Source organism: Miscanthus floridulus, chromosome 8, assembly GCF_019320115.1.
Source record: "Miscanthus floridulus cultivar M001 chromosome 8, ASM1932011v1, whole genome shotgun sequence".
In the NCBI taxonomy this organism is placed as follows: Eukaryota; Viridiplantae; Streptophyta; class Magnoliopsida; order Poales; family Poaceae; genus Miscanthus; species Miscanthus floridulus.
Window position 1 is genome coordinate 221,227,174 of NC_089587.1, and position 26,351 is coordinate 221,253,524.

The 26,351-nt window shown below is 48.3% G+C and overlaps 1 protein-coding gene across 4 annotated transcripts; it reads right to left on the reverse strand.

Annotated features, from left to right (window-relative positions):
- Positions 1-18,494: 18,494 nt before the first annotated feature.
- Positions 18,495-25,082, reverse strand: LOC136478243 (uncharacterized). Of its 4 annotated transcripts, XR_010764222.1 has the most exons (11): positions 24,710-25,078; positions 21,453-23,945; positions 21,265-21,375; positions 21,031-21,183; positions 20,656-20,819; positions 20,421-20,568; positions 20,184-20,306; positions 19,997-20,084; positions 19,114-19,306; positions 18,927-19,019; positions 18,495-18,850 (listed from the first exon to the last, which is right to left on the reverse strand). XR_010764222.1 is itself a non-coding variant. In XM_066476598.1 (10 exons), the coding sequence occupies exons 2-9, from the start codon at positions 23,823-23,825 to the stop codon at positions 19,140-19,142; spliced, it is 3,327 nt and encodes a 1,108-aa protein (XP_066332695.1). In that variant the 5' UTR covers positions 23,826-23,945; positions 24,710-25,078; the 3' UTR covers positions 18,495-18,850; positions 19,114-19,139. The 4 variants fall into 4 exon arrangements, 1 of the variants encoding a protein (XP_066332695.1); XR_010764221.1 differs by having other exon boundaries at positions 18,927-19,306; XM_066476598.1 differs by lacking the exon at positions 18,927-19,019.
- Between the last annotated feature and the right edge of the window lie 1,269 nt (positions 25,083-26,351).

Here is a 26,351-nt window from a genome sequence, read left to right on the forward strand (position 1 = left end):
TACCACCTGATCTTGCTGTCTATTCGAGCTGTCTTACTTAGCTATCTGCACACAGGACTTAATAAAGACCGCAAGGTACCGCAAGAAATGCTTCGACCAGATCAAGGGGATCACTGCAAGCAACAAGGAGCTGACGGCGGAGGTGGAACGCCTGCGCCACCGACTTGAAGCCGCCATCCATGAGAAGGCAGAGCGAGAGTCCCAGAACCAGAACCTGGTCGTCTAGCTCAGTAATAAAGAGCAGGAAAGGACAAGTAAGTAGCCACTTTATCACAACGAATACTGACAAGTGTTGTTGCGTTGTTGGTAGTAATAGCTGTAGTGTAGGCTTAGAAGCCAAAGTGATCCATCTTCGAGAGGAGAACAGTCGTGCTGTCATGGAATGTGATCGCCTGAAAGAGGACAACAGAAAACTGGCGCACGACCAGTCACAGCTCCGGGACCACATGACCAAGATGATAGAGGAACTAAAAAGTAAGTTTTCCAAACCCCTTTGCTCACTTTTGTTGCCCACCTTATTTTGCCGTGGTATGCCGTTTTAATAGCTTTTGCGGTTTGCAGTTTTAAAAGTCAATGCCAAGAAGCATCTGGAGGCCGTGATAAAAGAACGTGACGGCTGGAAGGTGCAGTGCGAAGAGATCACCAAGGATCGGGACACCTGGAAAAACCGGTGCTAGGAGGTGGCAACGGGCATTTTGTCGGTCCTTAACCCCATCGATCCAGCGCTAACAGAGGATGTGCCAAGGACGCCACAGCTGGGATTGATCGATAGATGCCGAAAGGCATGGGGATGGTTCCAGGAGTTTGTGAAGGAGGCGGGTGAGTACACAGGCACACATGTGCTAAGCATGGTACGTGCTCACTACCCCTTGATCGATCTCAAGCGCCTGGAGGCTGGATACCCGAAGGAGGTAGATCCAGACAAGGCTGAGGAGCTATGGATAACCCAACTGGACTTGTCGGCAAAAATAATTGGCGACATTAACCTATGTGGAGGTGGGACAGCACCTGTACAGGGAACACCATCAACAAGTCAGCTGGAAGCGCCATCATTTTTAAGCCAACCGGCGAAGCCTGCGGTCTCGACCAGCCAGGCGTCGGCGGGGCCATCTTCTTCAGCTCGACCAGTGCAGGAGTCCATGAGACTCGAGCACGATGTTAGGCCTAGCGAGCAGCAGGTGCCACGTGCCCCAACCAGCCATTAGTGTAGGCTATAGCTGTAGAAGAAGATGTAGTTGTGTTATTGTAAACTTGGACCTTTTCAGGCAAGCTTGTGTGTTTTGTAGAAAATGTTTTTAAGCTCGAACATCGTACTGATGTAACTAAGTTAGAACATGTTGACGTTCTATTTAGTTGTACCAGTTTAGTTGACATGTCATCCTGAAAGGTTTGTATGGCCCTGGTTTGTCTTGCGGTCGGAGTGTTTGTGCACACATAGAAATGCACAAGTCAAACCAGAGAGCACCTGTCGATCACCCGTAGCGTAGAGAGCGGATCCCATGCATGCATTGAGAGAAACCGGAGACAGGGCCTGCTCCGAAAACCTAAGAAGGAATGGTGGTCGGTTTTAACTGGTTGAGTTAGAATAACAATAGACTTCAAAGTGACACATTAGAGTGGTCGGAGAAATCATAATAGCTTTATTGAATTAAATCGAAAGTACAAGAGGAGTACATATCTTAGTAGTTAAGCATAGAAACGCCTAAGCTTGTCGATGTGCCATGAGTTGGGTATGTCTGTACCATCCAGGTGAGCTAACCTGTAAGACGTTGGTCGTGTAACCTCCTTGATCATGAAGGGCCCTTTCCATGGAGTTGCGAGTTTGTGGACACCAGCCTGATTCGTCTTCCACTTTAGGACCAGGTCCCCAACCACGAAGAACCACTCCTTGACATTCTTGTTGTAGTACCTACGCAAAATAGCAAGGTATTTTGCTATACGTACACAAGAATCGAGCCGCTTCTCTTCTGCACTATTCACTTCTAGCTCCCATACTTCATTGGCCTTGTCTTCATCAAAGTTCTCTACCCGTGCTGATCTGAAGGCTATATCTGCTGGGAGCACTGCCTTAGCACCATAAACCATAAAGTATGGTGATACGCCGGTATTACGACTAGGCTGGGTTCTGAGACCCCAGACCACGGCTGGTAACTCTTTGAGCCATCTTTCGGGAGCTTTATCATTTTCCCTGTATATCCTCTTTTTAAGTGCATCCAAGATCATACCATTTGCCTGCTCGACCTGTCCATTAGCTCTAGGGTGCGCCACCGAGATGTATTTTACTACTATGCTCCTTTCATTGCAGAAGTCCCAAAAGGCGTTCCCGGTGAACTGAGTACCCAGATCAGTGATAATGTTGTTGGGTATGCCAAAGCGGTGGATGACCTGGTCAATGAACGTGACAGCCTTTTCTGAAGATGCCTGTACCAAAGGCATGTACTCTATCCACTTGGAAAATTTATCGATCAGCACAAAGACACATGTAAATTTCCCAGGAGCCGGTTTGAAGGGCCCGATCATATCCAATCCCCAGCATGCGAAGGGCCAAGAGGCTGGTATTGTCTGAATCTCATGTGCTGGTACGTGGATTCTCTTGGCAAAGAACTGATAACCTTCACAATGGCGGACTAGCTTCTCTGCATCGGCTACGGCTGACGGCCAATAGAACCCTGCTCGGAAAGTCTTGCCAACCAGCGTTCTCGAAGCTGTGTGGTTGCCATAGGAGCTAGAGTGGATTTGGTCTAGGAGATGTTCACCATCCTCCTGGGTGATGCACTTCATCAAGATTTCCTCCTTTGCGTTCTTGCGCCACAATTTGCCATCGACGAGCAGATACTGCTTACTGCGACGCATCAGGCGTTCGTTTTCTGTCTGATCGGTATAACCACTACCATCTATCAGATACTTGAAGAAAGGTACTCTCTAGTCAGGCTCCTTAGTGGTCGGAGGTGGTTCGGTGGTGTTTGACGCCAGAACCGTAGCCACCAATAGCTGGTCAGGAGGCTTGTCGACCGCGGGATCTTCCTCTTCGATGGAAGGCGTGAGCAGGTCTTGAACAAATACGCCATGTGGGACTTTGGCTCGGGATGATCCTAACTTTGACAGCGCATCTGCTGCTTGATTTTTGTCCCGGACCACATGTATGTACTTGATGCCATAGAACTTGCCTTCCAGCTTTCTGATCAATTTACAGTATGCATCCATCTTTTTGCTGGTCATATCCTAGTCCTTGTTGAGTTGGTTGATGACCAGAGCCGAGTCTCTGTAGACATAGAGACGTTTGACACTGAGCTCAACCACAATGCGCAGGCCATGTAGACATGCTTCGTACTCGGCGGCGTTATTGGACGCCGGGAAATAAATCCTGAGGACGTACCGGAGCTGCTCCTTGGATGGTGACACAAAAAGGACTCCTGCTCCTGCGCCATTGATATTGAGAGAGCCATCGAAGTACATCTTCCAATACTCGTTGGGCCCCTAAGAGGCATGTGTGCTTAAGTCTATCCACTCGACGATGAAATCGACAAGTGCCTGAGACTTGATTGTAGTATGGCTTGCAAATTCCAAGGAGAAAGGGCATAGCTCCAATGCCCATTTGACGATGCACCCGTTCGCATCCTTGTTGCGAATGATGTCTCCTAGAGGGTACTCAGTCATGACCACCACATGATATCCGTCGAAGTAATGTTTCAACTTTTGGGATGTTATCAGTATGGCGTAGATCAGTTTCTGAATCTATGGGTACCTGGTCTTGGATTCATTGAGTACCTCACTGATGAAATAGATTGGTCGCTATACCTTGTAGACGTGGTTGGGCTTGTCGCGCTCGACCACCATGGCAGTGGAGACCACTCGATTAGTTGCCGCAATGTAAAGCAGGAGGGTTTTGTCTTCTCTAGGAGCAGTGAGGACCGGAGGTGATGTAAGGAATTGTTTCAGCTGTGTGAAGGCAGCGTCTGCTTCCTCCGACCACTCAAACTTCTCGGATGCTTTGAGCAGCTTGAAAAACGGTAGTCCTTTTTCACCAAATCTTGATATGAAATGACTGAGGGCAGCCATGGATCCGGTAAGCTTCTGAACATCCTTCACCTTTTTGGGCAGCTTCATGTCCAAGACAGCTTTGACTTTCTCCAGGTTAGGGCGTATGCCGTCGTGACTAACGATGTTGCCAAGCAGTATACCAGAAGGAACACCAAAGATGCACTTCTTTGGGTTTAATTTCCATTGGAATGTATTAAGAGTTGCAAAGGTGCATTCTAGGTTGTCAACAAGGGTATGTGCTTCCTTGGTTTTGACAACTACATCATCAACATAAGCCTCGATGAGGTCATCTTTTATCTCGTCTTGGAGGCAGGCCTGTATGGCGCGTTGGTAGATAGCCCCAGCGTTCTTAAGCCTGAACGACATGGTCGTGTAGCAGTAGGCACCGAAAGGTGTGATGAAGGATGTCTTGATCTGGTCGTCCTTTTTGAGAGCGATCTGGTGATAACCAAAGTAGCAATCGAGAAAGGAAAGCAGCTCGCAACCGGCAGTTGAATCTATGACCTCGTCTATGCGAGGTAAGCCGAAGGGGTCTTTAGGGCAGTGTTTGTTGAGATTAGTGTAATCAACACATATTCTTCATTCGTTATTCTTTTGTGTACAAGAACCGGGTTGGCTAACCACTCTGGATGATACAGTTCTTTGATAAATCCAGCTGCCAAAAGCCGTGTAACTTCTACCATAATCACCTCCTTTTTGTCATGAGCAAACCGTCGTAGCTTCTGCTTGATAGGTTTGGCCTTGCCGTCGACATTTAAGGAGTGCTCGATCAAGTTCCGAGGTATACCAGGCATGTCAGCAGGTTTCCATGCGAACACACTCATGTTGCTCCTCAAGAACCTGACGAGCGCGTCTTCCTATTTAGGTTCTAGGTTGGCCCCTATAAGGGCCGTTTTGCTGGGATCACCATCGACCAGCTGGATCGCCTTGTGCTCTTTGGACTTGATGTTCTTATGTGGGGCCTCGAGCTCTGGGATCTCCAGGTGGTTGGCTGAGGTCTTCTTGGCGTCGAGTGTGGTCTCCGCCATACGAATAGAGAGGTCGTGAGCCTCTGCTATTTTGAAGTTGTCGTCCTCGTAGGTATAAGCTACGTATACGTTGCCCCTAAGAGTTAATACCCCTTTCTCGGTAGGCATCTTGAGCACCAAATACCTGTAGTGAGGTATGGCCATGAATTTGGTGAGCGATGGTCGACCAAGGATAGCATGGTAGGTGCCGTCGAAGTTAGCAACCACAAAGTTGACGTAGTCAGTGCAGAAGTGGTCCGGGGTATCGAATTGCACAGGTAGCGTGATCTGCCCGAGAGGTGTAGAGCTCTGTCCGGGGAGGACACCCCAGAACTGGGCCTCATATGGCTTGAGATCCGCCTGGGTTATCTTCAGGGCTGGCAAACTGTTCTTGAACAGTATATCGATGGAACTGCCGCCGTCAATCTGTACTCTGTCGAACTAAACCTTGTTGACACAAGGATCGAGGACCAGAGGAAAACGTCCTAGCTCAGGTATTGCAGCCCATTGGTCCTTTCTGCTGAAGGAGTTCTCACGGTGAGACCAAGGAGGGAGCCACGGATTGGCGATGAGGTTGTCGGTGTTGGCCACATTCAAGCAGGCGCGGGCGAGCAACTTGCGTTCTCGTTTGGTCTCAATGGACACTTTGCCTCCAATGATGGTGTGGACGCGATCGGTTGGCTTGACATACTTGTGACGGGGGTCTGCGTCTTCATTGTCGTTGTCCTCGTTATGCTGCTCCCCGGCGTCGTTAGGCTTGTCGGATGTATCCAGAGCCTGTTGGTGCGTGTAGATAGATTTGAGAACACGACAATTCTCCATGGTATGATTTGACTTGGGGTGGAGCTGGCAGGGTCCTTTCAATGCTTTGGCGTAGTCTTCTTCGTAGTTGCGACGTCCGCCACCTTTTTTAACGGTGTTGACCTCGCCGTCGTCTTCCCGAGCACGCTTGCCCCTGTAATCGTCACGGCGATTACGCCGCTAATTACGCTAGTCACGGTGGTCGCGGGGGTCGTTGCGTTGGTTCCGGCGATCAAAATTGTCGTTTCGACCACGGTTGCTGCGGTAGTCGTCGCGGTGTGGAGGGTGGTTGGAGCGTGGAACACTTGCTGCTTCTTCGATGATTATCTTTTTAGCATCATCGGCATCCGCATTTTTAGCAGTGCTTAGTAGTGGCTAGGAGCGCTATGACTGATTTAGTTCTTTTATGGAGGAGCTTGTCCCGTAGGGCATCGTGGAAGCGGAGACCAGTGATGAAAGCCTCAATTGCCTCGTTGTTAGAGATTGACGGGACCTTGATGCGCATCTCTGAGAAACGCCGGACGTACTCGTGTAGTGGCTCATCTTTCCGATCTCGAATCCGTTGCAGATCATATGTGTTGCCAGGTTGCTCGCAAGTAGCAATGAAGTTATCGATGAATGCTTCCTTGAGCTCTTGCCAAGAATCAAAGTAGTTCGCCGGCAAGCTGACCAGCCATTGGTGGCCTACATGGCCAACAGCGACTGGGAAGTAGTTAGACATGACGTGCTCGTTAGCCATGGCTGATCTGCATGCGGTTTAGTAGAGCATGACCCATAATTCGGGGTTCTCCTTGCCGTCGTACTTCTAAAGTTTTTCAAGCTTGAAGTTCTTGGGCCATATGACTTGGCGAAGGTGTGGAGTAAACTGCTTCAAACCCAGAGGGCCATGGGCAGTATCGTATTCCATACGGCGATAGCTTTCGTGGGATGCACGATCGCTGGCTCTTTGGTTAATGCGATCGCGTTCTCCGAGGTAATGGCGGAGATCGTTATTGCCATCACGGCGATCCCGGTTGCCACCCTGGTTAACCCTGCGACCGTGGTTATCATGGCGATTATCGCAGTTGTCTCGGTGGTTGTCATCCCGGTAGTCGCGGCGGTTGTCATCCCGGTGGCGGTTGTCGTCCCGACCACCATCATGGCCACCGTTTCCGCCTTGACGGTTGTCTGATGGGTCGTTGTTACGTGAGCCACGTTGGTTGGGTGGCTGTGAGCGACTTGAGTACTGGCGGCTATGGCTTGATTCGACTGAAATGGATGGAGCCCGGGCTTGATTTACAATCTCTACGGTCTAGGCCATAGCAGCCGTCAGGTAAGCTTGTATATCATCACGAACTACCTGAGTTTTCGGGGTATTGGGTAGTCATTGCATTGTCGCCATAGCAACAGCTACGTTGGCGCTTGGAGTCCTGAAGACCTGCTTGTCCCCCACCCTGTCAAAGGCATTGTTAAGGTCGCGTGGTTGGACCCTTATGCGTTGGGCCTCCTCTTCTGCCTCGGCTTCGATTTGTCAGCGATTAAACCGGTCAATATTGTGTGCTTCGCGTGCTAGCCTTTCTTGTTCTGTTTCGCCGACAGCCGGTGGTTCGTCATTACTAACAACATTGATCAAGTCTCCTCGCCTTGGTGGGAAGTATGGGAATCATGGGAATCCCGGGGCGTGGTCTGGGATATCCAGATCATATTCAACACCTTCATCGTCATGATGCTGGAGCTCGGTGTGGATGGAGGCATTAGATGCGATGCCGGACGAGGAGCTTGAGCCACCCTCTTGAACTGTGTGGACCGATCCTTCTTGATAATCCTCAATCCGGACCATATTGACGAAGTTGCGCAGGTCGTAGGGCTGGGCCGGGTGGTTCTCCATCGAGGCTTCATACTCGGAGAGCCGGAGACCCGTCGTGGGGGCTGGCCAGCGACGAACGGAGCGCCCTTCAGGAGTAGATGTGACCACGAGATCCGTACCGAGTCGTGCAGGACGACCGGCCTGAGCTGGTCGGGTAGATCTGTTGTGGGTAGTGGTTACCTGCTCATTAGGTTGATTTTGAATCAAACTTACCAGAGCTAGGGTTTCAGCAAGTTTGGTGCCAACCCGATCGATGGAGTCGAGCAGGTCGGTGTTGTCGATTTGCCTTCCTTTGTAGCGAGGAAGCGGACGACGGGTTGTTGGCGTGGCTAAAGATGATGCTGGCGTGGCCGGAGCCAGATCCACCGTGGTCGGAGCCGTAGCCGATGCAGGTGAAGCAGTGGTCGACGTAGATTGAATCCGCGCCTCCTCCGGGGTCATGGCGATGAAGTCGTTGGAGCCAGTGGTCCAGGTGATCTGGCCGATGGTGAACGTGAGGCCGTTCGGCATAGCCATGGAACCGGGGATGATGACCATCTTGTTCGCCTAGAGAGCAGTACGCATACCCCCTACCTAGCGCGCCACTGTCGACGAAATATGGTCGGCAGTCTACCTAGGGGTATGCCCAAGGTAGTAGATTGTCGGCAGACAGATGCGCAAGCTACAAACAAGATGGTAACGCAAGACATACACGAGGTTTTATCCAGGTTCGGCCGTCGTGATGGCGTAATACCTACGTCCTACGTCTGATTGTATTGATGTATGTTAATGAGAGATGTCTTTTAGAGGGGTCCCCTGCCCGCCTTATATAGTCCGGGGGGCAGGGTTACAGATCTGGAGACTAATCCTAACCCGTTATAATTGCCATAGGTGGCCGGATAAAGATTCCTATTCTAACCGACCAGGATCTTGCTTGATCTCCAAATCCGTCTTGATTCCTTGCGCGGAACTCCGAACAGATTGGCCGAACCGTGCGTCGTCTTCTAGTGGGCCAGACCCCATGGTCCGGGCCAGCCCAAGCCCAGCCATAAGGGTATAGGGGTTAATACCCCCACAGCGTCACCATCAACGAAGAGGAGGCAGTTTCCAAATACCTCCACTTCGTGCCGATAAAGTACATCCAGATTGCTCTCTCCATAGAGACGATGCTAGAATTGTCCACCCTCACCATTGAGGATATGATAGGTCGTCTGCGGGTGGTGGACGAGCGCCTGGAGTAGGCGACAGCAACGAAGGACAGCAGCAAACTACTACTGACAGAGGAGGAGTGGGCTGCTCGGAGGAACTTTGGGGTAGCCTCCTTCAGCCATGGTGGAGATGGAAGGCTTCTTCGGAGAAGAAGAAGCAGGTCGACCCTAACGCCTGCCGGCGCTGCGGGAAGACGGGCCATTAGGTACGGGAGTGCCTAAATCGCAAGCAGGAGAAGAAAGCTGAGGCTCATCTGACGCAAGCTGATGATGATGATGATGATGAGGCCACTATCCTGATGGCGACGTTCTATGCACTGCACGACGTCGAGGCCGAGGAGAAGGGAGAGGTGACGACGGTGGAAGGACCTGGGAAGGCCCTGAAAGCTGTCAACCTCGATGAATCACGCGCCCAAGTCCACCTCGGACGTGTGGGCGGCGAGCTGGAGCAGCGGTGGTATTTGGACTCTGGCGCCAGCAACCACATGACAAGCTCCAAGGCAGCCTTCTGCGAGCTCAACGACGACGTGACCGGTACGGTGAAGTTCGGTGATGGCTCAAGGGTGGAAATCCGAGGGCACGACACCATCATCTTCAGGTGTCAGAACAGCGAGCACCGCGCGCTAACGGATGTATATTACATCCCGCAGCTGTGTTCAAGCATCATCAACATTGGCCAGCTGGATGAGCGCGGTAGCGAGGTACTGATCAAGGACGGAGTCCTCAAGATCAGGGACCGGAAACAACGACTTCTTGCCAAGGTGAAAAGGTCCCGAACCGGTTGTACCTGCTCGACCTAAAGGTAGAGCAATCGGTGTGCCTAGCGGCAAGGCACACCGAGGAACTGTGGCTGTGGCATGCCCGGTTCGGACATCTCAGCTTCGACGCGCTTGGTCGGCTGAAGAAGATTGTCTGAGGGCTACCCCACATCGAGCACGGAGGCAAGCTGTGTGACAGCTGCCTGGCCGGGAAGCAGAGAAGGTTGTCGTTCCCAAAGGCGGCCAAGTATCGCACGATGGATGCTCTCGAGCTCGTCCACGGCGACCTCTGCGGGCCAATCACGCCAGCCACAAACGGTGGTCGGCGGTAGTTCCTCCTGTTTGTGGATGATTGCAGTCGCTACATGTGGCTGCAACTCCTGACGAGCAAGGACGAAGCGGCGGCGGCGATCAAGAAGTTCAAGGTGCGCGTGGAGGCCGAGAGCGACAAGAAGCTCCGCGTGCTGAGGACTGATGCGGCGGCGAATTCACTTTGGTGGAGTTCGCTGCGTACTGCACGGATTAGGGTGTGGTGCGATACCACACCGCGCCGTACTCACCACAACAGAATGGCGTGGTGGAGCGATAGAACCAGTCGGTGGTCGATAAGACTAGTGAATGGTCGACTCACCTGAGTCGGTGATCCTGTGGGGCCAACAAACCACACAAAACACAAAAGCCGAGCAGACTCCACTCGAATTAGACAGCCTGCGCATTTTGCCTGGTTGTCAACAGGTATTGCTCTATTTCTTCCTCGAAGGTTCTTCTATTCCGCCCGGGATCATATATATGTGCCTTCAGAGGCTTTCAATTCAGTCCTAACCTAACATCCATGACAATGGATCGATTCTGCAGGCTCTGTGCAGCGAACAGCTTCCCTTTTTGGTTATTATAAGTGCGGTGCAGATGTCGTATGCGCTGGAGCTGGACGACTGCTGCCCATGAAGCTAGACTTTGAGGGCACCAGGTTTGAAATTGCGTTGGCTCACCACTTCCTGTTTCAAACAGCTAACAGCGTATTGACCATAGCATAGTCAAGTAGCCGGACTAAAGCTAGCTATTGAATGTTTTATTATTGTTTACAGAGTAAAGTACACCAGCGATCTCTAAATTTATACCGCTGTGTTATTCTGGTCCCTAAATTCATAAATCAACCGTTTAGGTCCTCAAACTTGTTCTTTTGTGTCATCTCGGTCCCTAAACTTGTTTGGTTGTGTCATCCCGGTCCCTAAACTTACAAATCACCCGTTTAGGTCTCAAACTTGTTCATTTGTGTCATTCTGGTCCCTAAACTTGATTTTGAGTCTCATCTGAATCAAAACAGGGTGATCTAAAAACTTTATATTAAAAAATAATTCATAACTTTTTCATATGAACTCGAATGAAGACAAACTTTATATCAAAATTATAGGCCTCGACGCGATATACGACTTTGTAGTTGAAAAGTTTTTGAATTAAAACTGTTTAGGATCCTAAAATATTATTGTATGTTTATAGATTTTGAAATTTAAAATTTAAAATTAAATTTTGGGACACTAAATGACTTCAAACAAAAAACTTTTCAACTACAAAGTTATAGATCGTATTGAGAACTATAACTTTCATATAGACCATATGATATCAAGATTGTTTGATAATTTTAAATTTTAAATTTTAAAATCTATAAACATACAATAATATTTTGGGACCCTAAACAGTTTTAATTCAAAAACTTTTCAACTACAAAGTCGTAGATCACGTCGAGGGCTACAATTTTGATATAAAATTTGCCTTCATTCGAGTTTATATAAAAAGTTATGAATTATTTTTTGATATAAAATTTTTAGATCACTCTGTTTTGACCCAGATGAGACTCAACACTAAATTTAGGGACCGGGATGACACAACTGAACAAGTTTGAGAATCTAAACGGGTGATTTGCAAGTTTAGGGACCGGGATGACACAGCCGAACAAGTTTAGGGACCGAGATGACACAGATGAACAAGTTTGAGGACCTAAACGGTCGATTTACGAGTTTAGGGACCGGGATGACACAGCGGTACAAGTTTAGGGACCGCTGGTGCACTTTACTCTTGTTTTTATATATATATATATATATGTCATGATGTGTACTAGAGGTAAACCAAACACGTATGCAATCGATGCAATGAGCTCATCGTCGACCATCAGCTGATAGTATATATTCTCCTTCTGTATATGCAATGTCAGAAACCGTGTATGCGTGTTGCTACAGAGAAATACTTCGATGCGATGCATATATCTAACCAAGATTTACTGTAAATTAAGCAATTGATCTGGTCACAAAAGCCTGATGGATACACATCTCTATCGCGTCACTGTGTGCGTGTGGATCGTTAGGAAAAACACAGCTAGCTAGTCCCACCCGTACGTCATGGGCGTACAACAGTCTTCGCTTCGATCATATATAGTTCGTACATCCATAGACTGAATGAAGTGAATGAAGTAAAGGTTCATAGAATGCACCAGAAAAAGTAAACAAGAAAAATAATGGTGGTGAACAATAAGAACATATACCAGTTCAAAGGAAGAGATGGAGTCACATATTGAAAGTGTGGCAAACGTAACTGAAAGACCAAAAGAAACGTGGATGACTGGGTCACCTGATGAGGCTACCGGCCTAGCTACACACTTGTGTAACTGTTGAAACCAAAGGCATGGCCATCACCAGATATTCAGATGTATATATAATACATACTTCCAACATCTTCAGTTTTCAGCTACAGTTTGATCGGTTCATGCGTGCATGCGTTCTCCTTTTGTTTTGACCATCTTCTCCCAGTCCTCCATGCATGCTAGCTTCCAGTTCCAGAGCTGCTTGTTTTCTTCCTGTACCACCTAACCTGGCTTGGAAAATTTGTTCAGCTATTAAATGCTATACATATATATTTACGAGTAATATGCATCATGGGTCCTTGAATTTGTCTTGGGGTGTCACTTAGGTCCACGAACTCTTAAATCATACTTTTGGCACCCTAATGTTGTTTAAGTATACCACTTATAACTCACCGGAACAAGATTTTGGCCGGCATGGCGTGGACAGCGTGGCGCAAGCGCACGTGAGCCGCGCGTGAGCCTGCGTCGTCCGCCGGAACTCGCCGACGTCGTGAGACGGGCCGCCCGTGTCGTCGTCCTCGATGAAGATCTTGCAGCTGCCGTAGCACCTCTCGCACGGCACGAACCGGACGTCGCCGCAGGCGGCGCACGCCTCCATGTACCCGAGCTTCCGCGAGGGCGCGGCCTCACACCCCTCCAGGGCGCGCCCGAGCTCGCCCGTCTCGTGCAGGAAGTGCACGTCCTCGGCGCCGCCGAGGTACTGGCCGTCGACGAACACGCGCGGGAGCGCAGCGCCTGCGAAGCCGGGCCCGAGGAGCTCCGCGAGCTCGACCTTGAAGACGACGTGCATGGAGACGTCGCGCTCGTCTAGGCGCACGCCGTAGCTGCGCAGGATGCGGGCACGGAGACCAGCCCTGCCCTCCTCGCGCGGCCGCTCACCGGCGAGCCCGTGCCCCGGCAACTCCTCGTCCCCGCCCCAGCGCTCCCCGGCTCTGCTGCGGCCTGCACCGCGCCGTCGCCAGCCACCCCAGCCCTGCTCTGCTGGCTGCTGCGGCCTGCTCTGCTGCCGTGCTGTGCCCGGAGCCTGACTCAGCCCCTGACCGTCGCGGCGCGGTGTCCGTCGAGCTCGCATGCTGTCGTGCTGTGCCCGGACTAGGATGAACACAGTCCGGCTCCGGCACGGCGTCTGTCGAGCTCACATGCGCGCGACGGGGTGGCCATGCTCCTGACCGCATTTGCCGGCGGCGACGTCGTAGCGGGACACCCAGTCCAGCAGAGCGCGCTTCTCTGTCATGTGTGCCAGCGTGTGTGTTTGGCCCGTGTTGCTGTTGCTGCGGCGGCGGCGGCTAACCTGCGCATCGGCGCTCGTCGGCGGCGGCGCTCGCCCGCGCGACCGCGGCAGCTGCTTGCTCGCGCACACCTTTGTGCTGCCGCCGGCGGCTTCTCGCCTGCACGCCTGCTGCTCGCTTGCGCGGTCGCGGCTCGCGAATGTGTCTATGCGCGCCGGCGGCATCTCGCCCGCGCACACGTGCGCGTGCCTGTCCGGCTGCCCGCAACACACATTCGCATCGGGAGCCGACGACGCAGAACGGCGGAAGGAAGAGGAAGGAACCGGCGGCAGCGGCACCCTCCCCCTCGGCGAGCCTCGCAGGCACGGCGGCTCGCCTACTCGGCCCTGCGACGTTGCGCGAGCACGACCTTTGTGCGGCTGCGCCCAGCTCCAGCGGCCGGCACCCGGCGGCGGCGGGGACGCCGCGAGCGCGGCACCCCGACAACCCGTGACAGGCACGGTTTGGGAGCCGGCTCGCCCGCGCGCTTGTGTGCGGCCACGGCTGGTGCTAGCCTGCACGACGGCGGCTTGGGCGTGTGCCTGTGCGCAGCCGCGGGCTCGCCTACGCGGCGGCGGCTCGTGCATGTTCCTGTGCGGCTGCTCGTGCATGCAGCTTGCGCCGTGCCCCTGTGCATGATGCTTGCCCGTGCCCTGTGTGGCTGCTCGTGCTTGCTGCTCGCCCGTGCCCCTGTGCGGTGGCGATGGCAGCGGCTCGCCTGGGGAAGACGATGATTATTTTCAAAACAGTCCCCCAAAGCAGGCTCACGCGCGGCTCAACTGCGCTTGCGTCACGCTGTCCACGCCACGTCGGCCAAAACCTTGTTCCGATGAGTTATGGACCTAAGTGGCATACTTAACAACATTAGGATGACAAAAGTACGATCTAAGAGTTTGTGGACGCACCCCAAGACAAGTTCAAGTGCGTACGATGCATATTACTCTATATTTATCTATATGGAATTTTAGGATACTACGTACTAGCTTTTAAAAAAACAAAGAATAAAAAATTTCAATGCCTTGTAACGTATTCCAAGGTTGGCTGCAGGTAACTATCCGGATTTACAGTGATATCCAACAACTCTAACTACCTATGATGATCATTGGACAGTGATACATACAAAACCATCACCAACAGCAACAACCTTCCAAGTGAAAGGAATTTGAGGGAACACCAAGGATTAATTACACCAATTTACAATGCCATGCTAGCTAGCCACAAGCAGCTGTTGATTAGTCTTCCATCTCTAGCTACCTGTCTTTGAATTAGCAGCTCTGATATGGTCACTCACTACTGCATGCCACACGCAAACAAGTGGCCATTGTGCCCCTACTAATTTATGCACCAGGGGATACCTCCAAACAGGAAGAGGTTAAGCTGGAGAATTAATGCATGGCAAAGCCACTTTACATTGAAGATAACCACATTGGCGCCAAAACCCTGATAATCCATTGACCTTATAATTTGCCGGGCTAAACAACCAACCATCCAGAAGTAACCATGAAGTGTTAGTTGGTCACCCGCCGACAGTGGGGCACACAAGTAGTCAATCAGAGGCCACTGGCCCCACTGTCAATAGCTCAGAAGTAGTAGATGGAAGCAAGTGAGCCATCACCTTTTCTCAAAAGTCAAATCCAAGTTAATCCTCCTCAAGTCCACAGGATAGACTTGATTAGCCGGCCCAAAGTAGGATGGCTTAAATTAAATAAGCACACCCCGTAGCAGCAGGGTCGTAGCAAAGGAGAAATGGTTGGGAGGAGTCATTTTGGTACGTTCCTGATTGTCATTTCCTGCAGAGTCATATTCCCATGGCCCCTTTATTTCCATTGGATTGTCTGGCGCATCATCAGCAACATGATTACATGAAACGGATTATATTATAGCAGTCGGAAATCTTGGAGGGGAAATGGAAAGGGATCAAAGGAGATGAGCACAAAGAGAGAGGGAAAAAAGTTGCAGAAGGCAGTGGGAATAACTGGATATCCTTTGGTGAGCCTCATTGGAGCCTAGCATTTGAATGCATATGCATAGTAGTACTTTGGCCTGCTAAGAGGCTCTGCAGTCTGCACCCCAAAGCAAAGTACATGAGCCATGCCTTCATGCTGCGTGTGTTCTTATCATCATATCTGCACAATAACTTAATAAGGTAGGTAAAATCAATCAAAGAGTCGGCCTTTTTTTTCTCTTCTAATTTCTCTCACATATATATTGACACATGATACATGATTTTCTACACGGTGACGCAACTAAAGCTATGGAGGGATTCAGTGAAATCTAAACTCCACAATCCCATAATAATCGCGCCCTTGCCGTTCTTCAGACGGCATCACTAGCATAGCACAACGTACAAACCACAAAAACAAAACTAGCAATCTAGCATTAGAGCGTTCCGTTTAGGCGATGAACAGTAGTAATACACTAGACGGCCATGATAAAAAAGGCTATATATGGTAGCCGTTGATGATCGGACAGCTCCATCTTGCATTCATGCAGCCGATCGACCATGCAAGATCCATTCATCCGATCAGATCAACAAGGGCCTCCTCACACCTTTAATTTCTTGCCATCCATCCATCACCTGTCAATTATCTGTTTCCCCAACCGATTGATCGATCGATCTCAAGTTTTTTTTGCCCCGACAAACAGCAGGGCGACTGGACTGGACGAGCCCCTATGCCGTTGGGTGGTTCTGCCATTCATGTGATATACCTGTGTCACGCTAGCAGGCAAACATATGGCCGGTCTGTCATATGGCGACGGCGACAAAGATAAGCTCCCATTTCACTGTCTGAGCACAGTGCCGGATTTAACCGGCAGGATATTTCTTAACGCTAGCTGGGAATGGGAAAGCAAAAGTTAGTTATTAGTGGTGACGCTAATTGCTTCAGCCTGAAGGTCGTCGTTACTGATTTGACCAGACCAGTTGCTATCACGGCAAGAACAGATCAAAATTCAAAAAGCAGCCGGCCCTGTTAGGCTGTTACCGTTCCTGCTCTCTCTGAAGACATCTGAATTCCCAGAATCCCAGTGCACTTGCGGTTGCTGCGGACACCTGTTGGTGCTGGGAGTGGTAGTGTAAGCTGCTTGACGTCAGGGGTTGCAAGAAACTGAATAATTCCACTGCTTCTCCAGAGGCTGCTTCCTTTTGCACCGTGACGCGAGTGGCAAAGGACGACAGGGAGATCAGATCAGCAGATGCATGGCGAGGTGGCCGCCGCGCGCTGCCACCCTAGAATCAAAAGGGTGGTTGGTGGTGGCTTGTGTCGCGACGGCCAGGACCGTGCTGGCCGGACGGAGAAATCAGAAATCTCACTTGCATTGCATTGCATTGGGGCTGGAGATTCCTCTAGGCTCTGGTTGTTGCATGCATCACCATAGCTAGGTAACACAGACACAGAGAGGAGAAAGAAAAGCCTGGCAGGGCTCTCTAGCTAGCTCGCCACCCTGTCGAATTCTGTCTTTTCAGAAGCGACCAAGGGAACGGATCCAACCTATGCCTCACTATTCAATTCCGAGTTTTCTGAATCTCATCAAACCTCCCTGGACCAGGAGCCTTTATACCTTCCAATGCAGGCGTACGTGCAAAACATCACCGCAACGATCATCAATCAATCGAACACAAATTACAGACCAAATAGTCACTAAATTCAGTCAATCAAAATTAAAAAAAAAATCAGTCAATCAAATGGCCAATCAACTATATATATACTCCTGCACGAACCCTAACTAACCTAGCTGGTGTGTCCTTGAGCTCTGAAGAAGAGGCCAAACCGTGCCGCACCTACTGTGACTACTGTCCATCCATCGGACCTGCAATGATTCGCCATATATACAAATACAACGACACACAAACTCCGATCCTCTTCCCTGTCCTGGGGGGAGCTTTTGACTTGTCACCTACGCACACAAACCATGGCAGGCAACAAACAACAGGCATATCATCAAGCAACAAAGCATTCAGTTCATCAATAATCCTGTTAGTTCATCGATTCAGCAGCTCGCGCAACGCAACACGGGGAAGAGAACGAAGGAGGAAGGCGAATGGCGGCCCGTGTCATTTGTTAACGTGTTGACTTTTGAGTTGCAATTTGGTGCTGGGATAGTTTAGTGTTAGTAGTGGCAGCTAATTGTGCGGTTTGGTGAGCAAGTTGGAGTCCTTTTGTTCTTTGTTAGACAGGTCCTGCGAGGCTAGAGCTTAGGCTAATCAGTGAGTGATGATCAGACAGGAGAAAGGCACGTCTACCCTAAAGTTCCCCATATGAACCATGCATGGCCTATCATAGCTCAGATACTGGTGTACAATAGTGTTGGTAAAGATCGCAAGGAACAGCAGGTTACAAAATCCAAATAGATGTCAACGACAACGAGTCCCTGCAAGGTCAAGTTAAGCAGTCTGATTGGGTGCAAGGAGCTCTGAACAATAATGCAGATCAAAACAGCTTACCTACTACTAGGCTACACTGTAATTTTGGCCCGGCCAGGCCACAATTATATATAGGGTGGCGAAACTATCCTTGTTAATCAAACTGTAATCAGATATTCCTATATAAAAGAGGAGAACAAAACTGGCAGGTAAGTGACACCAACAAATGAGAATCTCAGAAAGTCAGAATGTTGGACGCGACAGGCATCACGCTGCCCATACATTCATGGAGCAGAGCTACCTAAACATCCTTCTCCATTATGTCTGCAAAATCATATGCTTGCCACAGCTCTTTAAAATTACCAGTCAAATTGCATACAGAATGGACAACAATGGAGCACAACAATGGCATGCAAGTGATACCGTGGCTCCATGGCCTCCTTGGATAGACAGTAGCTTTACCTGATCGATTAGGACTGAACAGTAAAACTACTCTACTTTCCCTCCAAATAAATGGGGGTTGGGCATAACCACAAGATAAAAGTTTCAACAAAACAGGAGAATACATTGTAACCAGACATGCAGAGGTGAAACAAGGACGATGCAAACATATGGGCATTCAAATATAGGAAGTGATGATATATACAGGGGAAACAGTATACTATTATTTTTAGACTATGTACAATCTGAACAAGGATAGCTCTAGTCGTGTTCGATCCTTCTCTCCTAGGACACAATTTGTATGGGGAAAAAGGATCTCTGTGTCCAGCTTTGATCGTGCCCTATTACTTTGCACATCTAATACGTGCCAGCAACACGAAGCAGGTCAAAACTTATTTACATTACAGTCCAACAGTTCCCATCAAGACAATACGCTATATAGCATACTTGTTTTCGACGGAAGGCAAATGATAGCCGGTTTACTCCAGGATTAAAAAAAAATCCTGAAACAGGTAACAGAAACATCAGTTTTTACTAGTGGGTCATACAAGGAATAAACAAACCCAATAGCTGACTCACATTAAACATGCTTTGGAATCTCCATGACATAAATTTTCTTCCATGAAGTAAGCACTTGATACATAATCACTCGGAGTAGGGTAAACTGAGATGCTGCCAAGACATTTGAAACATATTTACTCAAAATAATCCAGTTTGAACTCTGCCTTCCTCTTGTAATCACTATATTGGATCTGGGAACACTTACATGACCCCTTTATGGCTTCCGAACCTTTACTTCACATTCATTGCAGCGGCCATTTTCCTCAACCTTTGAGATATATCAGTGAAGGACGGTCTCTCAGCTGGATCACTGGACCAACAGCTTTCCATCAACCCCTTCCACTCAGGATCACACCACGAAGGGATTTGAGGACGTAGGGAATCGTTTACAATGCCCCCTAGAAAAATGCATTGCAATGAAATCACTTCTCTGACATAATAACAAGCCTCGGCGATATATTTATGACAAAGATTCAAAAAACTCAACATAAATCCCCTATCTGTATTATATCTGTACTGAACATGACGCAGCACAATGTAGGGCAAATCCACAGCTACCAAATTGTCATTGGCTTGTCCAATGTTACTATGCAAAGGGAGAAAAAGTCATGCTATCACAGGAAAATCCAAAAAAGAAAACAAATTCTGCAAGTGCAACTACATAACTACACCATACACATTGTCAAATCCTTGAACCTTCATCATCATTGCAGTTGCAATAACCCGATTCAAGGTACAGCGCCAACTACATTAATCTGGCTTTGTATTGAAGTCCACTATTTAATTATATGTCCCACCTTCACTACTCTAGACATCTGGGGACTTACAACTGACCCATTTATATGTCCACTATACATCCCACCTTCTTTTTTATTAGCTTGGCCTTATTTATTCTTTCAAAGCTGCATCCAAATCCAAACGCAAGTAAATTCTAGAAGATAACTTTCACTGAACATCTGTTCACAGTTCTGAAGTCCACAAATTATTATAACTAAGATATACCAAAACATAATGTCGAAACGTGGTGGAAAGTGTCATAACAGATCAAGGCATAGCATTCTACATTACTATAGGGAACTTGACATTACCAATAATTCCAGCAGCACGCATATCAGAGTATGGCTCTTCCCCAGTAAGCAGCTCCCACATGACAATTCCAAACGAATAGACGTCGATCTACAAGATACATAAAAATAGTTTTTTTCAGAATACAAAAAAGTGGGGCATTGTTTAATATGGTCTAATTAATGTACTTACAAGACAAAGCAGTCTTACCTTCTCTGACACCATATTACTTTTCCCACTCAGAAGCTCTGGTGCCATCCATGGTAAGGTTCCTCTAACACCACCAGATACCAAAGTATGTTGTTTAACCTTAGATAGTCCGAGATCACCGATCTGATCAGAAAGTATTTGAGTTGGGGAAAAGTCAGGAGAAGATATCCACCATTGCCACAAGAATTCCCCAGAAAGATAAAGCAGTAAAGGAAAAGGCTGGGGAAGGGATCAAACCTTGCAGATTGGTCGCTGCGGATCCCTCATGTTCACCAGTAGATTCTCACACTTCAGGTCAAAATGGACTATATTCTTCCCATGCAAATACTCCATGCCAAATGCAGCATCCATGGCTAATATTACTCTCTTCCGACGATCTATTGTCCTGCACAAGTGCTTTATTTTAGAGTTTGATAAAGGAGAAATAAAAGATAAAATATATTCTTATTTCTTGAATTAAGAAATCTAGTACCTGTCTTTTTTCCTCAGGAACTGTTTGAGAGACCCATTGACCATAAACTCAGTAACAGTTGCTAAACTTCCATCTGGACCATCACGAACTACACCATAAAATGAAACCACATTTGGATGATGAAGTGAGCTTAGGATCAGAGCTTCTTTCCAGAAATCCGCAATCTGCAAAAATTAGATAAAGCTGAACTATAATCATTTTGCACAGAAGCATAAGTTCAAATTTACTTTCTCCTCAGCCTAGTTGAATAACTCAAAATATTGTTCAGAATACTGTCAAGGACTTTGATGAACCAGTAATGTAAGGTCAGTGCAAACATTTGAAAGCACAAAATCTAAATTTGAGGGACCTATCAACAAAGCAAATTAAACGTACCAAACGCTCTCTCTCAGATGGTCTTCCAGCAAAGCAACTTGCTTTTATTCTTTTAATAGCAACATCACATCCCCTCCATTTACCATGATAGACCGCCCCATAAGTACCTGAACCCAGCTCTCTAATTTCCTCCAAATCATCATTTTGTATAGTCTGCATGATCCATACAGATTATAAATGCAACATAAGGTAAAATTCAAACAGTACTACACAAAAAGAGATCACCAAACATACCTGTAGTCCTTTTGACAAAGCTTCAGTTTCAGCAGTTGTGGACTCAATCTTGGAGCTCTTCTGCCGATCAAGGCTTCCTTGCAAATCAGAGTCCTCATTTGCATCGGTATTCTGCAAAACAAAATGATTTGAGTGGAGACCATTTGTAGTTTAGTAGTTATAATACTCAACCTTGAAGCATTACTTACACCAGCAGTTGCCTCATCCAACTTCTTTCCATTATCGTCATCATCAGGAACAGGTGAAACAGCAGCATTAGCATCTGATTGGGCTATTTGTGTCTCAGCAGCATCTTCCAGTGCTGCCTTTTTAACAGAGGCAATTAATTCAGGAAGGAAATTCAATCTATCCTCTGAAATATCCCCACATTCCTGCAGTGCTGTAGCCCCAGCTTCATGTTGCTTTTGCCTGCTTTCATGTTTGGTTGGCTTCTCCTGCTTAGGATCGACTTCATGTACAGCTCCAACATGGTGGGGTAAGGTACTTGGTTCATTCACAGCATGCAAAGGAGTTGTTTCATTCACATTTCGAGTAGAGTTAACATCATCCGGACCTTCAAGTTTCTTCACTGTGTTTGCATCCAACCTGGATAATTGATCAGTGAGGGGCAATGCAGAAACAGCTACTTTGCTATCAGCCGGCATGGGTTCAGGGTATGCTCTTTCAGGATGAACCTCCCTCAATGGAGCTCCAGGTTGATGCTGGATTGATCCAGGAGCAATAAAAGGCTGAATATACTGAGCAGCAGTTGGATTAGACCTAGGACCTAAAGCACTAGTATTTTCCATGGCAGCAGGAACATCATGCCCAACAACTCTATATGGTATGTTGCCATTGGGAGGAGTCCATGGGTTTGGCATTCGATCATATCCAGGTAGACCTGGTATCCTGGGACTGACATCACCTGTATTTCTAACAAAGTTCATGTTAATGCTCCCATTTGGTATTGGCAGGTGTGGGGAATCATATGGTGAGGCAGTGTGAACAGGGCTGTTCGCTCTCCTCCTCAGAGACTGAATGGGTGGCAAATTCTGCTGCATTTGGTAAAAGGAATCTGCACCATAGGCCGAAGAGTGGTTGTAATGCTGACCAGGGGATTCTTCAAACCCTGCTGGCTGCACATACGACCCACTGCCTCCAACTTGTTGGTTGTGATACGTGTCATTTATGAGCTCACTGCTACCATGAAAATAGTGAGGACTTTCATGGCTAGAACGACCAAGAGATGCTGAATGCATTTCATATACTTTGTTTGGTGCAAATGCTGAATTTACAGAGTTGGCATCGACAATGTATGGCTCGATCACTCTACCATTAGCAGGATGATGCAGCCTTGGATCCTCATACCGCTGATGACTTTGGTTGGTATGCGCATGCCAGACTCTATCGTGAGGATGTGACTCATTATAAAACACGGAAGGATGACCATCATTTTGCTCTTTAACATAAACACCATTTTCCAATCTAACATCTTGACCTCCCACATAATGCTCACCAGGGCGGCAGTAATCTGAACAAGAACTAGCATGGTGACTTGGATAATCATTAATCATGCTTGCTTGGTCAAAATGTTGTTGGACTGGCCGAGTCCAACGAGGATTCATATAGATAGGATCACTCACTGAACCTTGACCCTTCTGGAATGGTGAACGGCAGTGATCACATCCACTGTTCCCATCCAAAAAATTGTTGGACCGGCTCAAATTACCAGGAAAGCCTGCATTTTGCTGAATTACAGCACCAGGTGGAAGCCAGACTAAATTATCCATATGTGATGGTGACTGGGCCTCATAATGCCGATATTTTGGTGACTGCCTTACAAAGTCGTCAGGAATCCTCTCATCAAAATCCTCCGCTCCTACTTGGAACCTTGCAGATGATGGTGAAATTGGAAAATCCCTTGGATCATGCACTCCGTACTGGCCTGGTGAGACATATGCAGGGCTCCAAGGGGAATCCATCTCTCCATACCTCTGACTATGTGATGGACGAGGGACATTCAAATGTCTCAAGCCAGCAAAATCTGGAATTCCTGAATCATTGCCTCCAATGCCAAAAAGCTGCTCCACAGATACAGGGGAGGAAGGTGACCTAACATCACCAAGGCTGTTGAGCGCATCTACATACCTCCTCTCTGTTTCCCTCTCGTCTACATTGTAATGCACGGCCACTGATGCAGCATCATCATCCAAATGCTGAGAAAATAAGAAGATCCTGAGCCGAGTGAACGCCTCCCCTGTGGCAATGACCTTGTCATACTCCTCCATCATGTTCACCACATCGTCGTCGTTCACAACCGAGACCAGCGCATCCAGATCCTCATCAGGTTGCTGGTATTTGATGATGTCAGCATCCTTGTAGAGCTCTCTCATCCGTGCAGCTAGGTCAGCATATGATATGTCACGCGGCAACATGACAATCCTTGTCTCACCGCCAACATATCGAAGACAGCCATCGAGTGGTCGGGGAAGGATACTGCCTCCAAAGCTGCAGAGGAACTTGGCCATGCGTGGTGCCCCCTCAGCCTCAGAGCCGACCGGGGCTGCGGCAGAGGGCGCCATACTTGTGTGAGACTGAAACCAAGTTGAAGTGAATAGGTTCACTTGATCAGCACTGAGTCCTGAGTATATCAGACAACTGAAATCCAGCAAGTCCTATGCGCACCACCAATTAGTCACTTCCTGTTGAAAGGGGGCAAAGAAACAGTTATTAATGCATTAAAGGAAGGCAGGAAAAAAGTGAAGTGTGCATCTCCATCACACAGGTAAGTGATCTACACGAAGCTCCGTTACCAAATCACACAGTTATTACCACATATATAGGAGTACTTTATTTTGCACACGAAGTCCATCCAATAGCACCTCAGAAAAATCCTACCGCTACCGGAGACCCAGTTCTCCAACGATTTTCCAAAAAAACAAGGACCACCAAAAATAAAGGATTCAAAAAAAACAAATGCAGAGGTCATCTGCTGTCGAGAAGGGAAAGCCCACACCTTTGATCCCACACAGGTTGGGCCTTCACTGATCACAAATAATGACCTAAGTTCCAACAACAATCCAGATACGTAAGAAACGAAGCTGATGCATGATGAACAAAACAACTTTCCATGACAAGGGCCAAGCAAGGCTAACGCACGAGTGCTGAAATCAAAGGCTTGCGATCCGACTCCCAAAATAATCATGGAATGAGCTTCAGCAATCTTCGCTGGAGCACCTCGAGCGGAGCTGCGGAACCGCATGCCACGACTCCCACGAATCTCGACCCACCCCCTCCCGCAAAATCTCGAACCGCCACCCGGTACCAAAAGCAACCCCTCCTGAATTCCCCCGGAGTAAGGGGAAGGGCCAAAACGAACGAACGAACAGACGCGGAAGAAGAACAAAACAAAAGGACTGATGAGCATGAAACAATTCAGAGAATCCACGCGAGAGAGATAGAGCACCTGGCGGCGATCCGGGGCCACGCGAGCACGAGCAGCCAATTGCGGCCGCCGGGTGGCGGACGAGGCGGCGGCGGAGGAGAGAGAGAGACGGAGGAGGAGTCGAGAAGGATTTGAGGTGGGGAAGGCGAGGATTGGGGGGGTGTGGGCGGGCTCTGGCTGGGGTGTGGTGCGGGGGTGCGCGCGCGCGCCCGGATATTCCCCTCCTCGGGGGGGCCAGGGATCATGTCACGCGGGGCTCCAGGTCCAGGGCGAGGAAGGCCGCCGCCATTGGGCGCTGGGGCTCGTCGGCGCCGGTTTGGGGGCGGGAGGCGGTGCGCGCGGTGTCGGGTGGGGTCGACAGAGGTGGGGGAGGGTGGCAGTGGCTGGGAGGACACGCGGCTTTCCTTTCTGTTAGGCTGCTCCCGATTTATCTCCCGACGCCGGGGGGTTCGTGCGGCTCGGCTCGGCTGGTCGCTTGCCTGGGCGGCTGGGTACTACGGCGGCACACGCACGCGTATGGAACCAGTCACGTACGCCGATGCCCATGCGTCGTCACGACTGAGTCAAGTGTCTCACTGTGTTTATACTCTCTAGTAGTTAGCCATATGACTCACAGCGCCTATCTAGTGTTCTAGAGTGTGATTGTGCATCCACATATTAATAGATAATGTATAATGCGTCGTGTTAACTGGATATCTTATATGAATAGGTGCTACAAATCGCTAGCGAGCTGTTGATGCTGATAGCTTATATGTATAGATAAAGTTCTAATGGAGTGTAAGATCATATATAAGAAATATATATAGATATAGATAGGTAGATATAAATCCATTATCCATGGTTCATTACTCTATTTGCTTAAGCTTAATTAATAGGCATGATGGGTTTCATTAGGACATGATTCTTTAACCAACAATTGTTCTAGCCATATGTTGTTTGTTATTTACTCTTTCTCCGTCCTACAAGGTATCCAATTGATTTTTAGATAAAACAAGGAGTCTGACAAAAGACCATCTCACCCCTTACTATTAGGATAGTGAGAGTAGTCTTTTTTTCTTTTCTTTTTTTTTTTTGCTTAAATACTGGCTTGCTGTTTTGGGTGACCTAATGTACCTTGTATTTTTAGTTCAAATTTTGAAATATGGATCCCTTATATCTTAGGGCGGAGTGAGTATGTGATACAAAATTGTAATCATAGGTAAGTTGACACTAACAATAAAATCATGCATTAATAAAAGAAATATTAATGGTCGTCAAATGCTTGTTCTCACAAAAATGGAGGCCTATCTCAGTCCGGCCAAAAACAAATTTGTGACATGAAAATAGATTGGAAGATTCCTTTCCATGTTTCATGGAATGCTATTGATACTTTTGATTATAATTAAAGATATATAATATCTAACAGAAGGTGACATAAGTCCCTATAGGATGGCGCACTCAAAGTCAAGGATACCATAAGATGTGCTTGAAATATACCCCTATGACTACTCATCACAAAGAAAAAGGCAAATATGATACCAAATATGCCCAGCGATGCTAAAGAGAGCGTACAAACGTCAGTAATATGCTCTTAGTGAAGAATCAAAACCATATGTGATAGTGTTATATATGGAACCCGTAGTAACGTACCACGATGCTCGTTGGACTTGCTCACATCGTCTAT